General features: G+C 40.9%; 1 protein-coding gene across 1 annotated transcript in view; it reads right to left on the bottom strand.

The window, feature by feature from the left end:
* Positions 1-26,336, bottom strand: part of LOC138952111 (1-phosphatidylinositol 4,5-bisphosphate phosphodiesterase beta-4-like) — a gene marked incomplete in the record, with an annotated part of 66,768 nt that overhangs the window by 26,444 nt on the left and 13,988 nt on the right. The window contains 14 exon segments of the mRNA XM_070323708.1: positions 6,029-6,139; positions 10,252-10,368; positions 10,931-11,021; positions 12,011-12,095; positions 12,768-12,847; positions 13,368-13,461; positions 15,873-16,083; positions 17,209-17,317; positions 17,696-17,750; positions 18,886-18,986; positions 19,487-19,568; positions 20,327-20,380; positions 20,875-20,954; positions 25,260-25,400. Of these exon segments, the coding sequence (XP_070179809.1) occupies positions 6,029-6,139; positions 10,252-10,368; positions 10,931-11,021; positions 12,011-12,095; positions 12,768-12,847; positions 13,368-13,461; positions 15,873-16,083; positions 17,209-17,317; positions 17,696-17,750; positions 18,886-18,986; positions 19,487-19,568; positions 20,327-20,380; positions 20,875-20,954; positions 25,260-25,400 (1,411 nt within the window).

Raw genomic sequence — 26,336 nt, 5'->3', positions numbered from 1 at the left:
TTTTTTTAAATATTAGTCACGTAAAGGCCAAAAAATAGTACAGTATCACAAAAAAATGTTCTATCATAACCACACTATCTCTCTCTGGGTTCGATGGCCTTTCATCATGCAGTAAATTGTCATTTCATCTTATCAGTCTCTCTCTCTTTCTCTCCCTCAGTCTCTCCAAATAGTGTTTTACGTGTGTGTGTTTTCAGGTTGTGTACATTACGGGTTGATCAAGACCTACGAACAAAAGAAAAACAAACCTTTCACGCGCACGTGCCCCACTCAGTCAAGAACTTTCATGCCACGATCAATATCGTCAAATTGGCCATGTGCCTATAGAGGTTAAGTGTCTGACCAGTCAGTATGGCCAGTCAGGCGTGTAGTTGAACACTCGAGTCCAGCTAATTGCAATCTCTGCTAGACGGTCCGGGTGGCCACAGGCGCCAATCAAGTGCTTAAACTGCGCTTCAGTCTTCTGCAATCTAGTCAGGCATGCAATTTAACACTCGAGTCCCGCTAATCGCGATATCAGCTAGACGCCCCGGATTTTCTACAGGCGCCATGAAGTGCTTCAGCTTCTTGTGTTATAGCAGGTAGCAGAAAAACCAAACAATCAAAGAAGAAATCTACATGCTTTCTGCCAAAGACAAAATGCGTGTCAACTCAGACTCACACAAAGAAAAACAAAACAAAAAAAGCTTATCCATGTAACTGACACATCAAAAAACGTAAACGTCAACCAATGATTTTGATCCACCAATCATTCTGATCTAACTATCGTTGGTGTCAAATAGTATGTTGTCAATATAAGACCAGCGCTAAACCCAACATGTATTCATTACACGATTGCAAACGAGAGAAAGCTAGAGCTACGATGTCTTCACCAGCAAGAGGGAAAAAGAGGAAAACTTTTACAGTGGTAATTCACCATGGCTTGCGTTCTGTTTATTGTCAGTTAGTGTGTGTGTGTGCAGCAGTGAGTCGCTATACGCGTACAGTGTACGTCTGTGTCTGTCTGTGTCTGATTAACTAGTAAGTTTGTGACGACGTATGAGTCGGAGAAAAAAGAAAAGAAATCGTCATCTGCTGATAAAAGAAAACGTGTCATCGCAGTTAATCTTTTGAGAACTTAGTCGCCAACAGAAGCGTCACACTTGCTAGAAACGCAGTAACACATACACATGAACATTGTAGCACAACATGCCAGGCGTGCGTGTGTGCGCACGCACACACACACACACGCACATACACACATGCACGCACACACACACATGCATGCACTCACACGGCAAACGCACACACGCTCACAGGCTTTTTGCGACCAACAAGGGAAATAACCGCGTTTTTCTCTGACTCAGAAAAGAACGCGGTTTCTTCCCTTTAATTGGACCCCAAACTGCATCGCGAATCGGATATATCGCGATCAAAAATCTTTGGACCCCAAAGACTGCGAGTTAGTGGAAGTCTGCTGTACTTTTGCTCAATATTTCGAATCACACATGCAGGTTAAAACAAAAATTGAATTCAACGATTTGTGGAGTAACTTCTGTTGCTGTTTTTTTGTGTTGTTTTTCTCCATGTGTCACTAACATTTAATATACTCTTTGAAATACACACGCATCATGTTAACACTTACTTGTCTTTAAATGTAAAAAGCTTCATATTAAGATACGTATATCTTCAATGGGCAGTTTGTTTGTTTGTTTGCTTAACGCCCAGCCGACCACGAAGGGCCATATCAGGGCGGTGCTGCTTTGACATATAACGTGCGCCACACACAAGACAGAAGTCGCAGCACAGGCTTCATGTCTCACCCAGTCACATTATTCTGACACCGGACCAACCAGTCCTCGCACTAACCCCATAATGCCAGACGCCAGGCGGAGCAGCCACTAGATTGCCAATTTTAAAGTCTTAGGTATGACCCGGCCGGGGTTCGAACCCACGACCTCCCGATCACGGGGCAGACGCCTTAACACTAGGCCAACCGTGCCGGTCAATGGGGAGTAAAAATCAGGTTCACAATTTCAGAAAGGGATGGTCAAAACATCCACCTCAAAAGTAAGACCCTGAATTTAGTTACAGTATCATGCATGAAAAAGAATCATCATGCAGTTCCAATGAAAATGTGGGATTAGTGCAGATAATAAATCTGACAAACGTTGGAACCTCCCTCCAAAAATCTGGTCTCAAAAAAAGAGAGAATCTTAACCCCTTCACTGCCCACCCCGTATGTAATACGTGGTCATTTTCGGTTTGTCCTACGCCCATAACCGTATCTCATACGTGGGATTTGTGTCAACAACATTTCAGGACATTTCTGAAAACTAAATGGGAGGTAACCACTGTCCAAGTACTTGTAGGGGTTCTAGACACATTTTTTTCCCATAGACCGTTCGGATAATGCTGTTATACTGTGGCAGTGAAGGGGTTAAAAGGATTACAATGGAGGCAAAATTACAGAAGTTATGAAGAGAAAGGTAATGTCTTAGCCCCTTGCCTACTAAAATACCTATCAGGTACGTATTTTGCTATAAAGACAAAATATGCATACTCTGACAAGGGAAACAACCAATGTATATTGCCCTTTGCATTTGCAGCAAGATGATTGCCTCCCCTGGAGACCATTTTCTCAGTTTTGGTATAACTTTGTTATACTTTGTATGTTTTCATTTCGATTGATTTTATTTGAACTATATTCTTCAAGCAGTCAAAGGGTAAGAATGGGAAACGTCTTAAATACAGGGGCCTTAAAAAGAGGTTCCATTGTATTCAAACTACATTTTGACTCAATTAATTCAACCTGGACAAGATTAACTTAAAAACCTGCCACAATACAGTATGCTTGTATAATATAACTCTCAGAATGCTTTAAATCTGCGCTTACAGTCACAGTCATACAGCACAGAGCACTTCTCTAAGTTAGCATAACCGTCTAACTAATCAATGAATACAAACATAAGATATTTTTCACATTTGGTATGTAAATGGCAATTTTTCTCTTTTTTAACCAATTCTTCACAACACTGGCAAACATTCAATTTACTCAGAGTCAGACACACAGCAAACAATGATGTACACTATTTGTAATTCACACAGGGTGAAGCAGTTTTGGGGCACTGTTCTTGTGACTGACAGAAGCCAATCTATGACAGGTTCAAGCTCAAGAGATAGAGTGGCCATCATCATCATATAGCCACCAAACAAATCAAACTGACCAGCGGCCAGCCTAGGTACAGAAGAGGCACTAAGCCGTTGACCGGCAAGGAGCACTATGGAAAGCAGAGAGTTCCACACATCACGAATGACACAATACTATGGAAAGCAGAGAGTTCCAAAAATCACAAATGACGCAATACTATGGAAAGCAGATAGTTCCAAAAATCACAAATGACACAATACTATGGAAAGCAGAGAGTTCCAAACATCACGAATGACGCAATACTATGGAAAGCAGAGAGTTCCAAACATCACAAATGATGCGATACTATGGAAAGCAGAGAGTTCGACACATCACGAATGACGCAATACTATGGAAAGCAGAGAGTTCGACACATCACGAATGACGCAATACTATGGAAAGCAGAGAGTTCCAAAAATCACAAATCACACAATACTATGGAAAGCAGAGAGTTCGACACATGACGAATGACGCAATACTATGGAAAGCAGAGAGTTCCAAACATCACAAATGATGCGATACTATGGAAAGCAGAGAGTTCGACACATCACGAATGACGCAATACTATGGAAAGCAGAGAGTTCCAAACATCACAAATGATGCAATACTATGGAAAGCAGAGAGTTCCACACATGACGAATGACGAAATACTATGGAAAGCAGAGAGTTCGACACATCACGAATGACGCAATACTATGGAAAGCAGAGAGTTCCACACATCACGAATGACGAAATACTATGGAAAGCAGAGAGTTCGACACATGACGAATGACGCAATACTGTGGAAAGCAGAGAGTTCCAATCATAACAATGAAGAAATTCTATGGAAAGAAGAGCCTTGTAAAAGTGAGACAACACAATGGCAAGCAGAGTGTTGCAAAGCAGAGTGTTGCAAAAGTCATGACTGATGCAACACTATTAAAAACAGAGTTGCAAATATCGCAAAACTATCAAAAGCAGAAATTTGCGAAGGTCAAGACTTTGGGTCATTCTACATGCAACAATATGGAAGACAGAGAGTTGCATTTGACACAATCCAAAGCAGAAATCTGTGAAAGTTTGAGAGTCATTCTACACACAGCTGGGGGAAGCCACACCAAGCCCAGGAGGTTGCCAAAGGATGCTGTTGTTGTCCAGTCATGTCAAGCTGTGGAGAGAACAATCTTACCGATCTAGGCCTACCCTCCTTACAACTCTAGGTAGGCATGCTAGTTCCTTTGCCACACACATAGCACACAAAGTCTGGCTACGCATCACTGCCTCTGCAGATATTTGCTATAATCAAAACAAAACACGTGAACGCTCCACTAAAGACTAGAGTCATCATTTCCAAGCTGTGTGGCTACCGCATCAGAAGCACTGTAATTCTGCTAATCTAAGCCTGCTGTACCTTACTTGTGGACATCCACACGATCAGCTAAACGGTACGTGCACCAGTATGCATGGAAACAAGCAGTACATGCTTTGCATCTAACACAGATCATGAAAAAAACTTGAACAGCAGAGGCATTTTCTTTCATTTCACTGCAGTTTTATTTTATTTCCATTATCTTCTTGTCCCATCGCTGATAAATTCAGGCCGCTTTCTCCCAGTGGAAAGCTAGCAGCAACAGAGTCATTTCCTTTCATTTCATTGCATTTTCATTATCTTCACGTCTCATCGCTGATAAATTCAGGCCGCTTTCTCCCAGTTGAAAGCTAGCAGCAACAGAGTGGCGCCACCCAGGTGTGTGCAAGTTTAGGGGTAATCAGCCACCTGCACCTCTGGCAAAATGACCGAGGTCTTTTACGTGCCACAGTGGTGACACAGGCTGGGACATGGATACCATATCTGAGTCTACACATAAAGTTGACCCATGTCCATCCCAGCCTGCATTCAAGCCCGTGACTCACTCTACTAACTGAGCATCCGGGTCCCCCATTTCAAATCCTCAGCAACAATTCATTCAAAACTTCTTTTTTTTATTTTTTATAAATCATCCCTTATAGAAAACCCTTGTTTGAATTCTCCATTGCAGAATATTTCAGAACCATGCTTGGCTACTGCTGTACAAAAAGCATAAAAATACTCAGAAGCAACAGAGGTGAGCGTGCGTACAGTACATCATTTTGAGAGGAAACACAAGACAGCGCGCAGCCTGCGAGGAACACAAAAGAAAGATAAGGTGCAACATGTCTGCAAAAGCAAAAACATTTGTCATCTCATTCCGTGCGAAAGGCTGGGGAAATAAGAACAGGAAAACACGGTTAACGTGCTACAACAGTTTCCACACAAACAGGCACAGATCAAAATCAGGTAGACCGGCAGACTGACTGACAGACTGAAAAAACAACAACGGCAAATCACATGCAGGACGGGACACACGACAGAACAATCAGGGGCGGAGCCTGCAATCAACATATATATCTTAGCAACATTCACTTCAGCGGAAGCCCCTGCCTTTTTAGCTGATTTTCTCAGATTTCTTTTATATTTTATTGAGTATTCGTTATCGTTTTCTTTTTTTTAGGGGGGGGAGGGATCAACATATCTTAGCAACATTCACTAGAGCGGAACCACCTCCCTTTTTAGACCTGAATTTCCTTCTTTTTTTTTGGGGGGGGGGTGTCTTAAAAAGAGGGGTTCCACAGTACGGCCATATAGAAACATTTTCTGAGAGGACGTTAAACTCCCCCCTTTAGTTTTAGTTGTTTTTTTTACAGCCATACCCCCAGCAAGCAAACATCGGCAGAAATCATGGGCCAGAGGGATAAACGGAAGAGACGGTTGCTAGCTACGCAGGCAGGTGGGAAGAGGAGGAGAGAGCAAGGAGGGTGGAAAGGGGGTGGAGAGGGGGGAGTGATTGAGGTGCATCATACTAGTTCCATGAGCTGTCGTGCCTGCGGCAGCGGCAGCAGCAGCAGCAGCCACCACTGCCACGTCCTCTATCGTTCCAGCGCTACTGGAGCTCGAGCTTTCATTGTCTGCATCTGGGGAGACAAGAAAACAAAGAGGAAAGGTAAAAGGAGAACGGACAGTCTGTCACAGGGTACCGCCGCGTCTCTGCTACTGCGCTAGCAGTGTGGTTGTATAATGGTGGTGATGGTTGTGGTCAATCTACACGGTCAAAATACAAGGTGTTCCAAGACAGTGCTGACCGTTACAAAAAGACACGGACTTGTGTGCAACAAGAAGGGGTCTGGGGTAGGGGTATGGGGGTAGGGAGTCAGCTGCCTCCATTACTGAAGATGTAGCAGCCTCTATTACTGAAGATCATGACTCTGACAAAAACAGCCAACATCTGTGCAACAAGGAGGGATTGGGGTGGGGTGGGAGCTGCATCTATTGCTGAAAATACAGCTGTCTATTACTGAAGACTCTGACAGAAAGACAAAAACAAGTGTGCAACAAGGAGGGAGATTGGGGGTGGGGGCTGGGACTGCTGCCTCTATCACTGAAGATCACGACTCATACAAGAGACACCACCAACACGTGTGCAACAAGGAGGGGGTGGGGGGAGTTGCAGGGACAGCTGTCTCTATGACCAAAAATCACGGCACAGGACAAGGCTCCACAGGACTGAAATAGGCCATCAGAATTCAGCCAGTGCTTCTGACTTGATCAGCACACACAAAAAAAGAAGACAGACTCGTTGCTTGATGCATACTGGTGACACTCACTTTTCGGTACACCCTAGAAGTTGAAAGTAGAACATTGAGGATACGGAGCCCACCCAATTCACCCCCTTCCAAATACCCCCCCCCCCCCCCCCCCCCCCCCCCCTGAACCCACCGTCATCTCAGCCATGTTGATTAATATTATAAGCATGTTAGATGCAGGGTACTATGTGGTGGCGGTCAGTGAGAGGTCAGTTACACAGTGGTCAGTGTGTTGCAGTGATTGGTGACGTGTGGATGTACACATCAACTTGCAGCATGCAGTCTGACTCCGCATTTAGCCAATGCCTGTTCAACCTTGTTCAGCCAATGCCTGTTCCACCTTGTTCAGCCAATGCTTAGCCACACTTACAGACCCTCATCTCACCACCTACTTTTTCATGACACAAAGAATACACTGATAATTTATCACTCTTTTCAGAAGCCTCTGCATGCCTACAGTACAAACAATCTGAACCTATAGCTAGGAATCTAGCTTGGACCTAGTGAGCCTTTCTCTTAGTAGTCTCTGCCTACAGTACTACCCAAACTTAGTATCTCTTTTTTCAATAGCCTCTGCCTACCATACACACAATCTCAACCTAGCTTAAGGAACCAAGCTTGGACCTAGCTACGGACACCCCAACAAACCAACAGCACATGCTTACAGGATCAGAACAGGAACCTAAGCTCTAGTCAAGCTCACCCACCATCTTTCTGAAAGAAACTTTAAACCCTACCATGACCGTGAGGTACATCTGCCACCTTTTTGCCTCCAAAAGGCTCCCAAAACCTCCCCCCTCCTCTTCTAACCCCCATCCCACATGCCCTTTTTGTTGTGTTTTATTTTCCTATTTTTGAATCTATTTTGCAACTTTTTTAAAACAAAATTTAACTTTCATGCTTTACTCAATTTTATTTCCTTAGCTACCTACCTACCTCTACTACTGTGCCACTGCTTCTTTAACAATGAACTGCCTTCTAATTCAGATACCTGCAGAAGCTCCCCGAAAATGTGAAGACTAGACTTGAAGATAAATATAAACCAACAAATTAACCTTGCCTTCACTCTCAAACTTAATCTACGATAACAACAAAATATTGCATCTGATGCCCGCACATAAAAGCAAAGAACTGGGGACAGCTAAAACGGGCTATATATATATATATCCGCAGCAATTTATCTAACCATGTCCCATCACATACTGAACTTGTGACTGTCTGATAAAATACTGCAAAAAGAATGCAAACTTTAGGCTGAAAGACTGGGAAACAAGATTCTGATCAGCAAAGAGCAACCTCTAGCATAAAACTGGAGCAAAGGGGACAAAAGCAAACACAAAATCGGCGAAGGCTGAAAACAGCATTGACAATAAAAACAAATTAATGTTAAAAAAGTTAAGATGCTTCCTGTCAGTGTCAAACACACAAAAGAAATCCAAAACAGAAGCAAATACATCATAAAGAGAAGAAATGTGTGCATCACCGCCAAACATACGCACAATCTGAATGCAAGGACAAATAACTGTCTAGCACACATGAAAATACACGCACACACAAATGAATAAAATTATTATCAGCTGCGCAATGTTCCCTGTTGGACTGCAATGCATTCATTTGTCCAATTACTTTATATGAAGTCGGCCGATGGCACAAATGAAACAAAACTTCGAATTTCAAAAGATGATGACAATTTATACAAAACAACAAGTAAACATGAAATATAGAATGAAACTTTTGTGTCCTGTCATTGGTAAACACTTTACCATATTTTCAGGACAATAAGGTGCAACTTTTTTCCTCAACTTCGACCCCTGCGCCCTACTAACTGGTAGCACATCGGGTATGACTACAGAAGAATAACCATGTACCCACATCGCTATACATAATATAAAGAAACATAACACCCCCTCTGTAGTGAAATGCATGTTTCTGCTACTATAAGCTTGGCACAGTCTCCTCGGACCATCCCTCTCAGACATCAAAGGCGTCAGTCTCCGCTGAAAATATTAGTCACTGATCTGGGGCCCGAGGCCAGTGTCTTTCTCATAGCAAGGGCACACAGCTGGTCGAGTACCACAGGATTGGTAAGAGCAGGGACGCTGAACAGTGGCTTTGATCTTGTTAATAAATAATCTCCTTAATAAATAAATCTTGTCACAAATTTTCAATAACAAACATATTTCCCCGCTGTACTTAATTTTGCTTGTGCCAAATACACTGGAAGTGCCTAATCTGTTTTCTCATTTCTTACTCAAATGTAGAAGTTGCGCCTTGTAATCCCGAAAAACCCCAGGTACACACATTTTTCCTTAACTAGAAATGGGAACAGTACGCAATGGCCAATGTGAATAAAATATTTACATATAATACAATTAAAAATACCAATTATAAAATAAACGCAGCTCAGCACAAAGCGTCAGACAGACAGACAGAGAGAGCAGAGAGAACTTAATGCATAAACGCGAGTGCTCTGCCAGTCAACCGCTCAGTACTCAATGAAGTGACAATTCAAGTGCTCAACAGTACTATCAGCCGCTCAGTATACGCAACACAGTGCTATCATCTGCTCAGTGCTCGATACAGAACTATTAATTGCTGAGTATACTCATCACAGTGCTGTCATCTGCTCAGTACTCGATACAGAACTATTAACTGCTGAGTATACTCAACACAGTGCTATCATCTGCTCAATTCTCGATACAGTGATATCGTATGCTCAGTTATCAACACAGTGCTATCATTTGCTAAGTACACAACAGAGTGATTCACAAGAATCCACTCTTCCCCTGCATGATAACATTAACAACACAACACATTCGTTTTACGCAATATATACTACTCAATGCTCAATACTCAATGAAGTGATCAAAGCTGCTCAGTACTGAACACAGTGCTATCAACTGCCCAGTACTTGACACAGCGATATCAAATGCTAGTTATCAAAAGAGTGCTATCAATCGCTGAATACACAACAGAGTAATTCACAAGAATCCATTCTTTCCCAGCACCATATATCACCACATCACATTCATTTTACCCAAGAAATAACAACTCCTGATTAGCCAGGGACCGTGAGTTGCTAGAACTGGAAAAAATTCTCTTCAGTATACACGAATAGAATGTAAAGTAAGCAACAAGAATCCATTCTTACCCTATACAATAACCATACATCAAACTCGTTTTACAAATGATATGCGAAAACTACAACCGTTTTACAAATGATACGAGAAAACTACAGTCGTTTTACAAATGATATGAGAAAACTAGAGCCCAGTTGGGGACAGTGAGTCACCAAAGCTGACACAACCACAACTTCAGTATATAATAACCCACAGAATAGATAAGTATCACACATTTATTGCCCGTCAAGACATCAGACAGATTACTGTTTCTACATAAAATAAAAAAAGTAATGGACATGCATTGGAAAACAGTGTACGAACCGTTGAGCGGTCCCTCTTCCCCGTCGACAATGGTGGGCAGGAGGTTCGGATCTTCACCTAGCTCGCTATCCTCGTTACTCATCTCACTGATGCCTTTCTGGAACAGCTCCAGTTGTCCTGAAAACAGTCACACATTAATGGGTAACTGAGAGTCACGTTAAAGGAAAAATCACAAATAATTGATGATCTGTTTTACTCCTCCAAATGAGGCCTTTCTGGAAAAGACCCAGTTCATTTCATTATTCAATACTATATCATGCAATCGCTTAGACAACTCAGGTCGCTTTCACCCAGTGAAAAGCAATACTTTATTCTACCATCGCTGGGAAATTTGGGTCACTTCCACCTGGAGGAAAGCTAGCAGCAACAACAAGTTGCCCTACCAAGTTGTGTGTATGTTTAGGTGTAATCAGCCACTGACACCTCTCACAGAATGACCGAGGTCTGTTACGTGCCACAGTGTTCACACGGAAGTGAGACAAGGATACTGTCTGTGTCGGCACACAAAGTTGACCCATGTCTATCCCGGCCTGGGCCAAGGATCACAAGTCCCGTGCGCAACCAACCAAGTCTGTTTATAACAGACTCGGTTTACCTTAAATTCTGTGTGTTAAGTGATTTCTTGAGTCCAGCCTAAAAAAAACATCATTTTTATTTCCTTGCTCAAGTAGCTACTCACGTTTTTCGACTTCCGGCTTCAGACGTTTGTTCTTGATGAGGATCTTGCGTTTCAAATTGTTGGGTGACGGTAAGGGTACTCCAGGCTCCAACTGCACGTGAAGATACACACACTCTCAGGGATCAGGTTGACTGGAAATTTTCCGTATTTTACTGGTAAAAATCTCAAAATACCAAAAATGAAATCCGCAAATGGTCATGCAATTCAGTTGATTGTTGTTTAACCGTTGTTTTTTCCCCAGAACAAATGAAAAGTAATCAAAGTGATTTAGACTTGCTTTGACTGGTTTTGACTATTTTGGTAAAGGCAATACATTGGAACCCCCCTTTTAAAGGTGGCCGTCTACATTTTTTGCTTTTTTTCAATAATCTTATGGTTAGATTTCGATACAAAATTATGTCAAATGATGAATGAACCATGGGGAAAAAAGTTATAGAAAAAAAAAATATTTAAAAAAAGATTTTATTTTTGGGTAGCGTGACTCACGCTTCCAATATTTTGTTTCCTGTTTGCTGAGAACATGTGCTTTGCCTAAACATACTGACCAATCAAATTCATGTCACTATGCTTATAGCCACGCCCAAACAAGTGCAGCAACAGTTTGACACTGAAGCGCTGTCCACGCTTTTTTTTCAAACGCACGAAATGCACGGGATTTGAGAGGAGTTTTGCGCTTGGCATTTTCCAAATAAGGATATCCTACTATGAGTACTACGCTGGAATACTACAATGAATTTTCAAACGGCTACACTGGCTTCGTCTTTCCTGATCAAAAGGGGGTGTATTGTTGATATTTGTAGATAATAGACTCTGCATTTTAATGGTCAAATGGCGATTTCGGTATAAAAATGTAGACAAGGACCTTTAAGACCCCCCATTTTCAGACCTCCCTTTTATCAAGACCTTACTTTTTCACATCTTCAGTTCATAATGTCTGTAAATTTAACTCCATTTGATGAAGACCCCTCCTTTTTAAGACCTAAGGATCTCAGATTTTTGGAGGTCTTAAAAGGGGGGTTCCACTGTAGACAAGAGGACTGCAGGAGTCATCTTCTCATGGGAGAAGTTCATTTCACTCACTGGATGAGTATCAAGCGGCCGTTTCAGCAGTAAATCCCCAAAGAAGTCTTCACAGTACTTCGCCATTTTGTACTGCTGCAGTTTGCTGCAAATGTAAAATGCAAAAGCTTTGTCAGAATCAGAACCATCAATTAATAAATAATAATGTTACTACTAAGGTGTGTGAAGATTATAATTCACTAGAAAAAAAGTTTTCACTCCCCTCCCTCTCTTTTTCTGTCTCTATCTCTCTCACTCTCTCTCTCCCTCTCTCATTCTTTCACACACAAATATAAAATCCACCTTTTTTGTATCGTAAACATTGAACCATCTCGGTTTCATTTTCAAAAATGTTGTACAATGACAATTTTCCTAACAAATTCCAGGTTAGAAGCCAGAACCTAGTCCTCATACATTCAAAAGTGTGTGGACGCTACAGCCCTGAAAGTCCAAAGGCTAGTGATAAATTTACTTGCCAGAGAGCAAACTTTACGAGCCAAACCAACAATTTGTTTTAGCAACTTTACTCGCATTTGACGAGTAGATGAACATTTCCACTTGCCAGTTAAATGTTTCTACTCCCCATGGTGAGTAAAATACTCGCCACTTTCAGGGCTGCGCTACTGGCAAGAAAGAAAAAGCTCTCTCTCACATGCACTCTCTCCTTCTCTCCTCACACACACACACACACAAACACACACACACACACACAAACACACACACACACACACACACACACACACACACACACAAACAGACGCACACACAGAACACCTACGTGCAGTGGTTTTCAAAGGACAGAATGACTGGATACTCCGAGGTGACAAACGCCGTTTCTGCGATGGCTTGAATGACTTCCTGAAACAAACTTGTAATGTTTAATACCAGCTAAAACAAGTATCTGGATAAATCGAAGTTTCTGAATTCTCTGAAACATTAACAAATACAGTATGTTCATGACTACAAGGAGCTTCCCTGTAAAATGCCTGCCCCGTAAAAGGCGCAACCCCCACTTTTAAAGTAAAAATTAGACAAATTGTTTAGGTGATGTCCTGTAATGTACGGCACATACATGTAAAAAAACCACAAACTCCACAAAAAGAGAATAAAAGAAATAAAAAAATAAAAAAATTAGACAAATCCACACAGTAGGCGCTTGCAGTGCGTTAGGCGCAAGCCAAAAAGCCAAAGGAAGTAGAGAGTGGAAATATTATAGTTCGGCGAAATGAGCAACTACACCAAAACCCCTGACGAGGGATCCTTTGAGGTGGTCCTAATGGGCAGGTGGTTGTTATCAAAAGGTGGTCGCCACAGCAGGTTCCACTGTATTATTATAGAAGCAAAGAATTACCGCATAAAAGCCACAAAACAAACTGACCTTGAAGAGGATGTCACTGCACATGGCTTTGCCGTGAGTGATGATTGGTTCCTGGTCTTCATTGCGCCCGTCCCAACAGTCCAACTCCACGCATCTGAAACACACACACACTAACAATTTAACAGTCCAACTCCACGCATCTAAAAACACACACACACTAACAATTTAACAGTCCAACTCCATGCATCTGAAACACACAAACACTGACAATTCAACAGTCCAACTCCACGCATCTAAAACACACACACACTGACAATTTAACAGTCCAACTCCATGCATCTAAAACACACACACACTGACAATTCAAAAGTCAAACTCCACGCATCTAAAACACACACACACTGACAATTCAACAGACAAACTCCACGCATCTAAAACACACACACACTAACAATTTAACAGACAAACTCCACGCATCTAAAACACACACACATTGACAATTCAACAGACAAACTCCACGCATCTAAAACACACACACACTGACAATTCAAAAGTCAAACTCCACGCATCTAAAACATACAAATCATTCCACGCATCTATAAAACACACATTGACACAGTTCAAATCATTCCACGCATATATAAAACTTACACACTCACACAGTTCAAATCAACTCCACGCATCTAAAAATAGCACACTCATACAGTTCAAATCAACTCCACGCATATAAAACAAACGCACTCATACAGTTCAAATCAACTCCACACATCTAAAACACAAACACACTCACACAGTACAAATCAACTCCACGCATCTAAAAACAACCACACACTCACACAGTTCAAATCAACTCCACGCATCTAAAAACAAGAAGAGCAAACGCTCGATCGAGTCACTTTCGCAGTTCTGAATATTATATGAGGCATCAGATGGACAGGAAGAAATTGCTATTCACAACACAATGAGTCACGTTCACATAAAATTTGAGCCCGGTCACTTTTATAGTTTCCGAGAAAAGCCCAACGTTAAGTTGTGTGTTGCCGAACAGAAAAGGCTAGTTATCTCCCTTGTTTTTCTGATAACGTTCGTAAAAGGCTACAGATGTAAATACTTTGATGTAAAGAATAATCCTACAAAGTTTCAATCACATCCGATGAACTTTGTCAAAGATATAAAATGTCTAATTTTTCCTTTGACGCTGACCTGTGACCTTGAAAAAGGTCAAAGGTCAACGAAACCATCGTTAAAGTGTAGAGGTCATTGGAGGTCACGACTAAACAAAATATGAGCCCGATCGCTTTGATAGTTTCCGAGAAAAGTCCAACGTTAAGGTGGTGTCCACTGACCGATTACATAGAGTCACTTTTTCTCAAGTGACTCAAAAAACACACACTCACACAGTTTAAATCAACTCCATGCATCTAAAACACACACACTCACACAGTTCAAATCAACTCCACACATCTAAAACACACACACTCATACAGTTCAAATCAACTCCACACATCTAAAACACACACACTCACACAGTTCAAATCAACTCCACGCATCTAAAACACACACACTCATACAGTTCAAATCAACTCCACACATCTAAAACACACACACTCACACAGTTCAAATCAACTCCACGCATCTAAAACACACACACTCACACAGTTCAAATCATAATCTTTTAAAATGCTCCTTGAACAATTACCTATGTATCAGCATGCCAGAAAGAGTGGTCATTTCATTTCATTTTCATTTCTGTGTTATTTCAATGCTTGACAATTCGGGTCCAGTGGACAGCTAGCAGCAACAACAGTCGCATTACCCAGATTTGTGAGTGTTTATGTGTAATCAGCCACTTGCACTTCTGGCAGACTGACCAAGGTCTTTTACGTGCAACTGTGGTGACACGGCGGTGGGACATGGATACAGTCTCCGAGTCTACACACAAAGTTGACCTTTTTCTGAACCAGTGAATCCAAGGATCACAAGTCCAGTACGCTACCAACTGAGCTACCAGGTATGTTGGACATTTACTGAAACAAGTCCAGTACGCTACCAACTGAGCTACCAGGTATGTTGGACATTTACTAAGTCAACAAAAGTGTGGCACCAATCTCCATATCTAGCCTTGTTGAAGTTTTGCTGCCACAATGGCTGCATGCATGTAAAATGTGTTTTTTTTACCAATATGTGACATTTGACACAGATCTCAACAGTCCTTGCTCAACTCGATCGCTAGCACGATCTGGTACAACAATGACTGCCCAAATCTGAATAAAATGTGAAATTTTGGTCAAAAATACATATAACATTTGATAAGAATGGCTTCAGTGAAAGACTTTGTCAGCCAACAGAACTCAACTCAACTCAACTCAACTCAAATTTTATTGGCTTCAATTTTCAGAGAAGAATTTGTCTTGCGCTTGGGAGAAAGTAAGAGTATAACATATAAAAACAGCATTCATATCACATTTCATGTATCACACACAGTAATCACTAGAAAGAAGAAAAATCACAGAAGCACAAAAACACATAAAATTTTTAAAAAAAATAAATAAAAAAAGCACACACCTGCAACCAGCCAGCAGTACCTGCCGATACATCTCCACAGATGAGCGACCGCCAAACTGACGTCCAGTCAGGTAGGTGTTGTGCGAGGAGTTGATGAAGTAGTGACACAGCGGCTGATCCATGTCCACATAGATGTTGAGTCGGTCCAGAAACACAGGTGCATTCTCGTCAGACATCAGGTAGCGGCAGAATCCATCCATGCTCAGCCATTCTGAAAATGCGAAGCGTAGGCTTTTATCAAAAAGGATCGTTTTTTGAGAATTGTAAACAACTCATGGGAAGGCTCAGAGTAATGTGATGACAACTGCCTTTCTGAAAATGTGAGCGCAGATTTCAGTTTAAAGGGACTGTGGTTGGAGAATTGTGAATAGCTATCGGAAAGGCTCAGACCAATGCGATGTCAAATCTAAAAATGCAAGCGCAGGTTTCTGAGAAAAGGGACTGTGTTTTGGAGAATTGTGAATAGCTATCGGAAAGGCTCAGAGAAATGTTGTGACAATCGCCATTCTGAAAATCCGAGCGCAGGTTTCTATTAAAAGTGACCTTTTTTTTTGAGAATTGTGAATAGCTATTGGAAAGGCTCACAGTAATGTGATCTCATTCTCAATTCTAAAAATGCGAGTGCAGGTTTCTGTTACAATGGACAGTGTTTGGAGAATGGTGAACAACTTATGGTAAGGTTCAGAGTCATATGACGACATGCTTTTTTTGAGTTCACCATGCAACTACTTACATATCTGTACGTTACCTTTCTTCAGTTTCAGCCATTAAGGTACAATCGCCTATATATGTGACTTGAAAATAAAGAAAACAAGAGAGGAAATTTGTCGGAACGTTTGCTATTGACAAAACAATACGTCAATAACAAACGTTCCAATAAATTACCTTTCTTGTTTTTTTGATTCTGAATTTTGGAACCTTGGCAGTCTCTTTATTTTTGGATTTATTTATATGTGATTTGGTTTTGATGGTATTGATGCTGTTGTTATTAATCTCTGCCACACGGGTAGTAAATACCATCAGCGTTTGGTGGGTTATAGAAATACAAAATATCTAGCATGCATCCCTGAGCTTGCCCTGTTCAGTAAGTAAAGAAACAGATTGCATCGGTCTCCAATAGCAATATCAGCTGAAGAGATGATAAAAAATAATAACAAACCAACCAACCAAACTGCATGCATCCCCTGAAAACGGACTATGGCTGCCTAAATGGCGGAGAAAAAATTGTCATCCACGTAAAACTCCATTTGTCCATAAGCACAAATGTACATGGCAGTTTCAGTCTATGAACGCACAAGACCTACTATCCTTATGCTGTCAATTTTTTCATACGCACCTTTCTGTATGTAGTCGGGGTTCTTTTCGTACATCCTGATAATAGCCATCATGCGACTGTGGTCGTAGAAAGGGAAGAGAATCTCATTCAGCCGCGGGTCTCTCTGTCTCTGTTCACATACAAACACACGAAGACTGTCAATCACGAAATTAGTTTCTCAACTCATGCTTTTTCTACAAAGTTAATTATTTGATGCTTGTTCCAGTCACTGAGGGCAAAAAATATGTCTGACTGTCAATACATGTACAGCAGGACCACCCTCCTCCCCCCCTTTGAAAACCCTGCTTTCACCGATTTTTCAGTTCATAATGTATATTCACCTTCAATTAAGATCTCCCTCCCTTCTTAGTACTGATTTTCTGAGACTTTTGGCAGTCTTCAGAGGGCCATATCCCTGTTCCAGATGTTATTTCCTGTACAGGATGAGTAAAAGGTTGTGCTAGTTTATCAAATAACCCTAATGAAAATACTGTATGCATGAACTTACTTCATTGAAGAACTCAATGAGCTTTGGCACTGTTATATGCTGCTTCTCTCTGGACCTGAAAAACCACAAACAATTCTAGTGACAGACAATCAACATATACTAATTTTCTTACCCATAACTGATGATCACTAACACAAAACTACAATCAGACCTGCCCTAGCGACCACCTCTCAATTACGACCACCCAGAGTATTACAGTGGAACCCCCTTTTAAGACCCCCCAATATCAGACTTCCTCTCTTTTAAGACTCTTGTTTTCTTAGACTTTCTTCTTCTTCTTCGTTCGTGGGCTGAAACTCCCATGTACACTCGTGTTTTTTGCACGAGTGGAATTTTACGTGTATGACCGTTTTTTACCCCGCCATTTAGGCAGCCATACGCCGTTTTCGGAGGAATTCTTAGACTTTCTATGCATAACCTCTGTAAATGTACCCCCATTTTAAGACTCCCTCCTTTTTAAGACCTTTGTTTGTTTGTTTGTTTGTTTGTTTGCTTAACGCCCAGCCGACCACGAAGGGCCATATCAGGGCGGTGCTGCTTTGACATATAACGTGCGCCACACACAAGACAGAAGTCGCAGCACAGGCTTCATGTCTCACCCAGTCACATTATTCTGACACCGGACCAACCAGTCCTAGCACTAACCCCATAATGCCAGACGCCAGGCGGAGCAGCCACTAGATTGCCAATTTTAAAGTCTTATGTATGACCCGGCCGGGGTTCAAACCCACGACCTCCCGGTCACAGGGCGGACGCTTTTTAAGACCTGATCTTGTCAGATTTTTGGAGGTCTTAAAAGGGGGGTCCCACTGTATATCATATAATTCACCTTTGCAGCAAGTGAACACCTGTGTATACCAACCATTTATGGTCAGTTCCTTGGGTTGTCATTACAGACAGGTGAAACTATACTATAAACCATGATCAAATTAGCCTTTCAATTTGACCAAGAAATCATGACATTTCTTCACAAACTTTTTCACACAAACGTAAAACCATCCCAAACTTGGCAATATTTAAAACAGACCTGAAACTTTGAATAGACTAATGCAAAACTTTATGTACAGAAATGGTGGTCACTTATAAAAAGGCTGCAAGTACAACACACACACACACACACACACACACACACACACACACACACATCTATAAAGATTGACACTTAAAACGTAATTATATTAATAACTTACAATTCTTTGAAGAGTTCTTCAATGTCAGAACGTGGACAGATCTTGTGATACAGGTCATAAAACTTCTCAAATGTAAATAAAGCAGGTTCAATTTCATCAAACTGGAAAACAGAGAAATACCAAAATTAAAACACATATTTCAAGTAATTTTAGCGACAAGTAATTTTTCTCTTTCTCAAGGAATGTGACTGTAAGAAAACAATAACAACAACAACACACACACACACACACACACACACACACACACACACACACACACACACACACACACACACACACACGCTGTTTTAAACAGTGCAACAAACTTCTGAAATATTGAAGTTTTTAACTGTTACTTAGTGTAAGTTCAACCTTTCAGCTGATGAAATTTAATTTGATGTCAGGGAAAAACAGCTTCTAGGAAATATCTACAAAAAATGTCGACTGCATGTATTCTATTTTTACAGTGCATAACGGACATTGGCTTTGGGTTGCACTCTATATCTTCCAACAGTATTACGAAGTGGCAAAAAAGACAGAAACCATTTGTTCACAACAACACAGGCTAATGTTTAACACAACACATACTGGCAAGTTATAAACCATCATGAGAAACACTTACCTTTCCGCTTGGAAGCCCAAGTTCTTTCAAACAAGACATAATCATCTTCTCGGTCTTTCCAGATGCAAAGGTTCTTGTGATGCTGAAAAAAAAATAATTACAAATGAAACCTTGGTAAACCGATTGCATATCCTGTCTAGAGCTTCAGCAGATTGTTGAAAAAACAGTTAAACCTGTTTGAAGACAAACTACTGGTTCATGTTCTCAGTACCTGTTCAAACAAGTATTCCTCGTACATTTCCATAGTAATCAACAGAAACACCTGAATACAATCATGGCAACAAGACTTGTGCCATCTGAGTATACCTTCTCCACAGCTGGAGACATTTTGTAAGATCGGAGAGTATCACTGAAAGAAGATCATGTTGATCCCCTCATTTCTCTCAAGAAAAACATGAAGTAAACAGTCTTGTGCCAAGTATGACTTCATTGCATTGATGGGAAACTTTTGTACAATCATACAAAATACCTGTGAGAAACAAGAAATGAAACTGGTCTGGGAATTCATACTGGTACACAGTTCTAACCCAGGCCAATAATGCTTTGCAAAGATTAAAAGCCATCTTCATGATCTTCCACAGCAGCTGTTATAATCTTGCAGTGCCTCTGGCATACAGCAGGCTAAAAAAAAGTTATACATGCAGCAACATAAACAGTGACACTGCATCTTTATTTTGAGGATTTCTGAACGACTGCTGACAGAAGAGAAAACCTGCTCTTGAGTGGAATATTCACGTTGCAAGTTATCTCAGAGTCTGAAGATCTGTTTTGAAAGAAAATGAAAGATGTGAAATACACCTCACAAACATGACAAAGAAAAGATGAATACAATATACAAACCTCCTGACAGGAATCTTTCCACTTGGATTGACCATGAAACACAGTTTCATCCAGCTGAAAATTAAAAAAACAAGTTTATCATTATCGTGTCTGAGAATCATCATGCTTCCCATCAAAACCACCACCACAATGTTTGCTCCCCACAAGTTTTAATATATCCAAACTACAGTGACCCCGTATATAAACAAGGGAAGTAACTCAATGGGAAATAACCCAACCTCACCCTCACAAAGAGTGATCTTTCTTTACCCGTTGTACCACATGTAATTAATCTTCCAAAACACTCGCTTTTGCAAAGTGAAGGCAGTCCTCCTGCATGGAAGAATTATTTGCAACGCAGAATCTTATGGTATAACTTTGGAAGCGATCTAAGGGCATTTTTGTGTGGGTATTATCCCTTTAAAGATTTGGCTTGTTCCACTCAATTATACATCACTGTTTCAAAAACACGCACTGGAGACAAAAACACAGAGAAACCTGCTGTTTTCTGCAAACACAGAACTGTAAGCCTACAATCTACTTCAAGTTCAGGCCCAAAGGTCACTTACTGTTTCTTCAGCTGTGTCATCGGACACACATTGTTGGCTTTTGTGTTGAGCGTAATCGTCCGCAACCCCTCAAACCATGTCTGAAAGAAACACAACACTATAATCAGTTTTGATTTATTCATTCCTGGCAAGTATACTCTTCAAAAAGAGTTAAGGACCAGTCAAGGAAATGAATCAGTTTTTGTTGTGGAGGCATGCTGCTTCAGTGCATTATTTTGTCATTGTGTCGGCTTTTAAACGTAAACTGGTGAGCACCGTTCATGGCCAGGACCCTGTTGTAGACCTGCATCAGACTTTCTTTTACCCTGGCCTGGCATGCGCCAATTTCAGAGGACTTTGAAAACCACCCCCTTTTTCCTCCAAAGCAGAATCTTGCATGGCATAATAAAACTATCTGCCAAAAATGTTTCTAGCGCAACTCTTGCACTCTTTTTGTGAATTATAAAAAAGGCAAGTTTCAATGAAATTATTGGACCCTTAATTTTAAGCCAGATTTTTGGGAGGTCTTAAAGGTCAACCACATTGCTCGGTCAAAAAAATTCTGCTGAGAGAACATTACTAAATAGTACCAGATGCAAAATATTGGCAAGCAAAGTCCTTTGGTTTAATAGATATCGATCAATGAAAGTGGGTTTTCATACCTGCAATTAAGGGTAAGGGAAGTAAGAATCTAAAACGCAGCCATGGCTGATCTCCCCTCGCAGTGACGTCAGCAGCTGTATTGGCATGGCAGACCATGAAGAAAACAGTGAAACAAGCAGCGTTTCTTCACTGGAACTATCGTGCTACAGTAGTGATTTTGAGGTTTTGAATGAACACGATCTTCAACCATACCAGTTTGAACCTGAGCTGTCCGATGCTGAGGTTGAGGAAACACCCGACAGAGACGATTTTAGCGAGTCTCTCGATCGTTTGATGTCACCAACTGGTAAGAAACTACCACTGATTCAGTGATTGTGAGACTCTTCCTCGTATATATTCCTATTATAGAATCGATTCTGGTAGAGCTTGTTTTGCAGTCAGTAATTTGTAAAGTTTGTGCGATGTCTTCTTTTACCCTTGATGCAATTCATGCATGCCAGAAAGTGATGCGCATTCCTGATTATAATTTTAGTCAAAACATCATCCTACTGAGTAGTCAGTATGCCCACTCAATCATTGCTAGTAGCAGTCCCCAAAACTAAAACTAGCCAAATCAGTTCACGTATGAATATACCAATGTTCCAATGGAATAACAATTTATTATGGTTTTGTCTAGACATAATGGTCACTACCATTGGTTGTGAATTTGTCCATTTCAGTTGTTTTACTGCCTTAGTAGATCAATTTTTTTGTGTGAGTTTGTAGACTGCAGAGAATTTGAACTAAACTTGTATCAAATTTTGTGTGTGCAGGTGTCAGTGCGCAAACTGTGCAGGCATGGGCTCAATCAGAGAATGCCGCTGTTGTCAAGAAATTCCAGAAATGGAATCACTGACAGTAAGCACAGGGGTGGGCTGCATCACTGACCACCTTGGCTTCAGATCAGTGTGCTTGGACCACTATGTCTTGGAGACATGCTATCACTGGTACAACCAGCAGTATGGGAGGGCTATACAGGATGCTAATGAGTAAGTTATTTTTTTTATAGAATTGTAATCATGATACTATAAATAGGTTTATGTCATAGATGTGCAAAAACAAATAACAATAAAATAAAAAAATGAAAATTAATTGTCAGATATTCATTTTTATTTCAAGACAATTCATTTATTCGCATGTGCTAATTCTGAGCAAAGCAATATGGGGAATGTTTTCAAGTATCCTGATTGTACACTTTGTGTACTGTGGACTGGGTGGCCGAGTGGTAACGCACTTGCGCTCGGAAGCGAGAGGTTGCGAGTTCGACCCTGGGTCAGGGCGTTAGCAATTTTCTCCCCCCTTTTCTAACCTAGGTGGTGGGTGCTAGTCTTTCGGATGAGACGAAATGCTGAGGTCCCTTCGTGTACACTACATTGGGGTGTGCACGTTAAAGATCCCACCATTGACAAAAGGGTCTTGTGTGTGGCGCACGTTATATAATTATATATCTTTCGGATGAGATGAAAAACCGAGGTCCCTTTGTGTACACTACATTGGGGTGTGCACGTTAAAGATCCCACGATTGACAAAAGGGTCTTTCCTGGCAAAATTGTATCGGCATAGATAAAAATGTCCACCAAAATACCCGTGTGACTTGGAATAATAGGCCGTGAAAAGTAGGATATGCGCCGAAATGGCTGCGATCTGCTGGCCGATGTGAATGCGTGATGTATTGTGTACAAAAAATTCCATCTCACACGGCATAAATAAATCCCTGCGCCTTGAATATGTGCGCGATATAAATTGCATAAATTTTTTTTTTTTAAATCCCTGCGCTTAGAACTGTACCCACGGAATACGCGCGATATAAGCCTCATATTGATTGATTGATTGATACTGTCATTAATACTGTATGCTTGTTTTTCTTTCCAGGCGGTATCGGTATGTAGCTTACCGCATGCTTGTGCGGTGGGTCTGGAAATGGCTGGGGAGAGACATCAGGGTCACCTTACCAGCTTGTGCGGTTGCAAGAATTAGAGAACAGTTTCCTAGTGCAGATGGGCAGTACGTGGGTTATAGGGACCCAGAGTAATATTACATTATATGACAGCATCAGCCCATTTTTGCATCCTTATGTGTTCCAATTTTATTGATAATACATTGTCATTGTGATTAAATATTATTATTACACTGACGAGAAAATAAATATTATTATTACATTGACGAGAAAACTATTTTGATGTGTGTTTGTAGTTGGTTCAGCTTGTGCCACACATTGATTTGAAAAAGTGTGTTTATTTATTTATATTTAAGATACAGAAGTGCAACAGTAAAATCATGTAGTTTGTAACATGCATAGTGTAGTTGGTATATTTTTGTGTGCAAGGAGCATGGGGGTGGGTGGGGAGTGTTCACAGCTTTTTATGATTTTCAAATGTGTATACGAATTTAACTAATAAAAACAAGTTAATACTGCCATTGTCACATCCACCTTTGTTTTTGTGTCACCATGAGATAGCGAAAGCGGTCAGATATATTTCACATGTGGATTGTGTGGTGGTGTCTCACCTCACTCATACCTCAAAGTCATTGAAACAAGTAGTTATAAGTTATCACTTGCAGAGTCAGGTCTGCTCTTTTTTAAACTGTTTTGTCAACATAACAACAAATTCTACGGTACACAACTTACTTTTCCAATAAACTCAACAACTTACTCTTTTCTCCAAGTTAAATTTACTTTCCATCCTGTCTCAAGTAAACAATAACCAACACATAAACATTCACAGGCACATTCACCCATCCTCTCAGATAACGAAAAGCACAATCATTAGTCCACAAAGCTATGTGTAGCTAACAGTTAATTTACCACTGAAAGTCAGTTCTTGTAAAGACTTGCTCAAAATACACACACATTAAGCATTCAAGTATTGATCATAGTATGTCACAAATTTGACATTATTCGAGCACACACACACTTGGCCAAATAATGCACACCTGAATGTATAAATACAATAATAATGCGACAAATAGAACACAAACACAGCTCGGTAGCGGGACGGGTCAAGCTGACACTGACCGTACCAGTGAGCACTGCCAGCCGTGTTGTTTACAAACCCAAACACAGGGCGATAGCTGGACGGGTCAAGCTGACACTGACCGCTATTTATGTGAAAACACGCACCGCGCTTCATCTGTGTGTTTCGCGTGTGACATCCCCGATGGATGGTTGGGACTGAACCAGGCTTTAGAGTCCTTATTGTTTTAATTCCGAAACTTCTCATCAATGCCTCACGTTGAGGGTAGCAGTCACCTTCGAAATGTTCATGGCAAATCGCAGACGACGAAGTCGGTGTCCCACACTTTGGGCCAAAGTTTACTCTTTTCTCTTGCACGAAATGTACCCACCTATCACGGACTGGTTTTTTTTTCGGGAAGCGATGCAAGGTGTAACTATCGGCTTGTTTATTTGTGCATCGCCCGACCGCACAATATAGGCCATTGGAAGTTTTTCTTCGTTTTGGTTCAGAACTAACACTATCCGAGATATGCGCCGCCATTGTTGACTACATACGCTGACGTCACGAGGCAAATGATCACGTGGGCGCGGTTTTCACAGGTGCAAAAGGTTATCCGAAGTAGATTTTATTCAATATAAAAAACAAGAAGCATTTTTCGGAAAAAAGATTTTCGGCATGCGACTTCACTTAGTATGTAGATATTTTGTGCAAAGTTTCATTTTTCAATGTGGATGACCTTTAAATTAAAATGGGGGTTCCACTGTACTACTGTTGCTAGCTCACTGTCCAGTTCTTGCATCTTCTTACCTTGGCTGTTTCCGGGTCCCGACTGACCATGGGTGTGTAGGTGATATTGACGAGGTCAAGACCACTGCATATTGTGACCGTTCGGAGGTCAACGCTGTCCCCTTCCCCCTTCTCCTGCAGTTCCGCCAGAATTTTGGGGTCCTGTAAGCATATGTAGTCAAGGTGAAATAATGACCTGCAAACATCTCCTCACACTTGAATGTTTGCTGTTCAAAAGTCACTGATCTTAGCACAGAATGATTGTCTTTTTGTTTCGCAGTGGTTGCGTTAGAAACAAAGAAAAAGATATATCATCTGATGTGTACGACTGGTTGCCGATTTCCTTTCTGGTATTGTGAGATATTAACTGGAAAAATACCAGATTTTTTCTGTTAACTTCTCTGTTTTTCATTGACGCTACTATTCAAGGACTGCCCAAAAATCAATGCAGGTTACTTAAATACCTGTAATTTACTTAACCTAAAGTGACCACAAGGCACACCTGCTTTTGAAGATGAAGGTTGGACTGGCTTAGATTCCAGTCTGAATACCAAAATTCCATTCTCAGCATAAGCATGGTGCAACATTTTCAAGAGCCGTACGCAAATAGCCAGCTCCGACATAAGTTACTCTCCCCTTCTTTCAATTTTGTTGTTGCAGGAAATGCCAGGCTTGTGCCTTAAGCTTAATTGAGCTGATTGAGAATAATAATAATAATAATGTATCAAATACAGTCGAGATCGCTTTACACGAAATGAAAGGGACCAATATTTTTTTTCGAGTTAACGTTTTTTCGCGATAACGAAAATGATCAAACTATTTTGAAATCGGTTTACTTGCAGCGATGTTCGCGAAACTGACGCGATTCGGTTTCAGCTTTCGGTTTGAACGGAAGTACTCTTTTGTGTAAGAATACAGCCCGCGTCTTGTTGTTGTTAACTTCGCAGGAGTCTGACTTTCGGGTCGCTTCATTTCTCTGACAGCGAATAAAAGGCTCCATTTCCAAAGGAAGCCACTTTTTTCCGTGTTTTGACGGGCCAATGAACTGATGAAATGATTAAAGTATAGAAGATACCCGTTTTAAGTATAAACGCTTCA

The sequence above is a fragment of the Littorina saxatilis genome, linkage group LG17 (assembly GCF_037325665.1).
Source record: "Littorina saxatilis isolate snail1 linkage group LG17, US_GU_Lsax_2.0, whole genome shotgun sequence".
NCBI lineage: Eukaryota > Metazoa > Mollusca > Gastropoda > Littorinimorpha > Littorinidae > Littorina > Littorina saxatilis.
The sequence above is the reverse complement of the archived record's forward strand: the minus strand, read 5'-3'. Positions and strand labels throughout refer to the sequence as shown.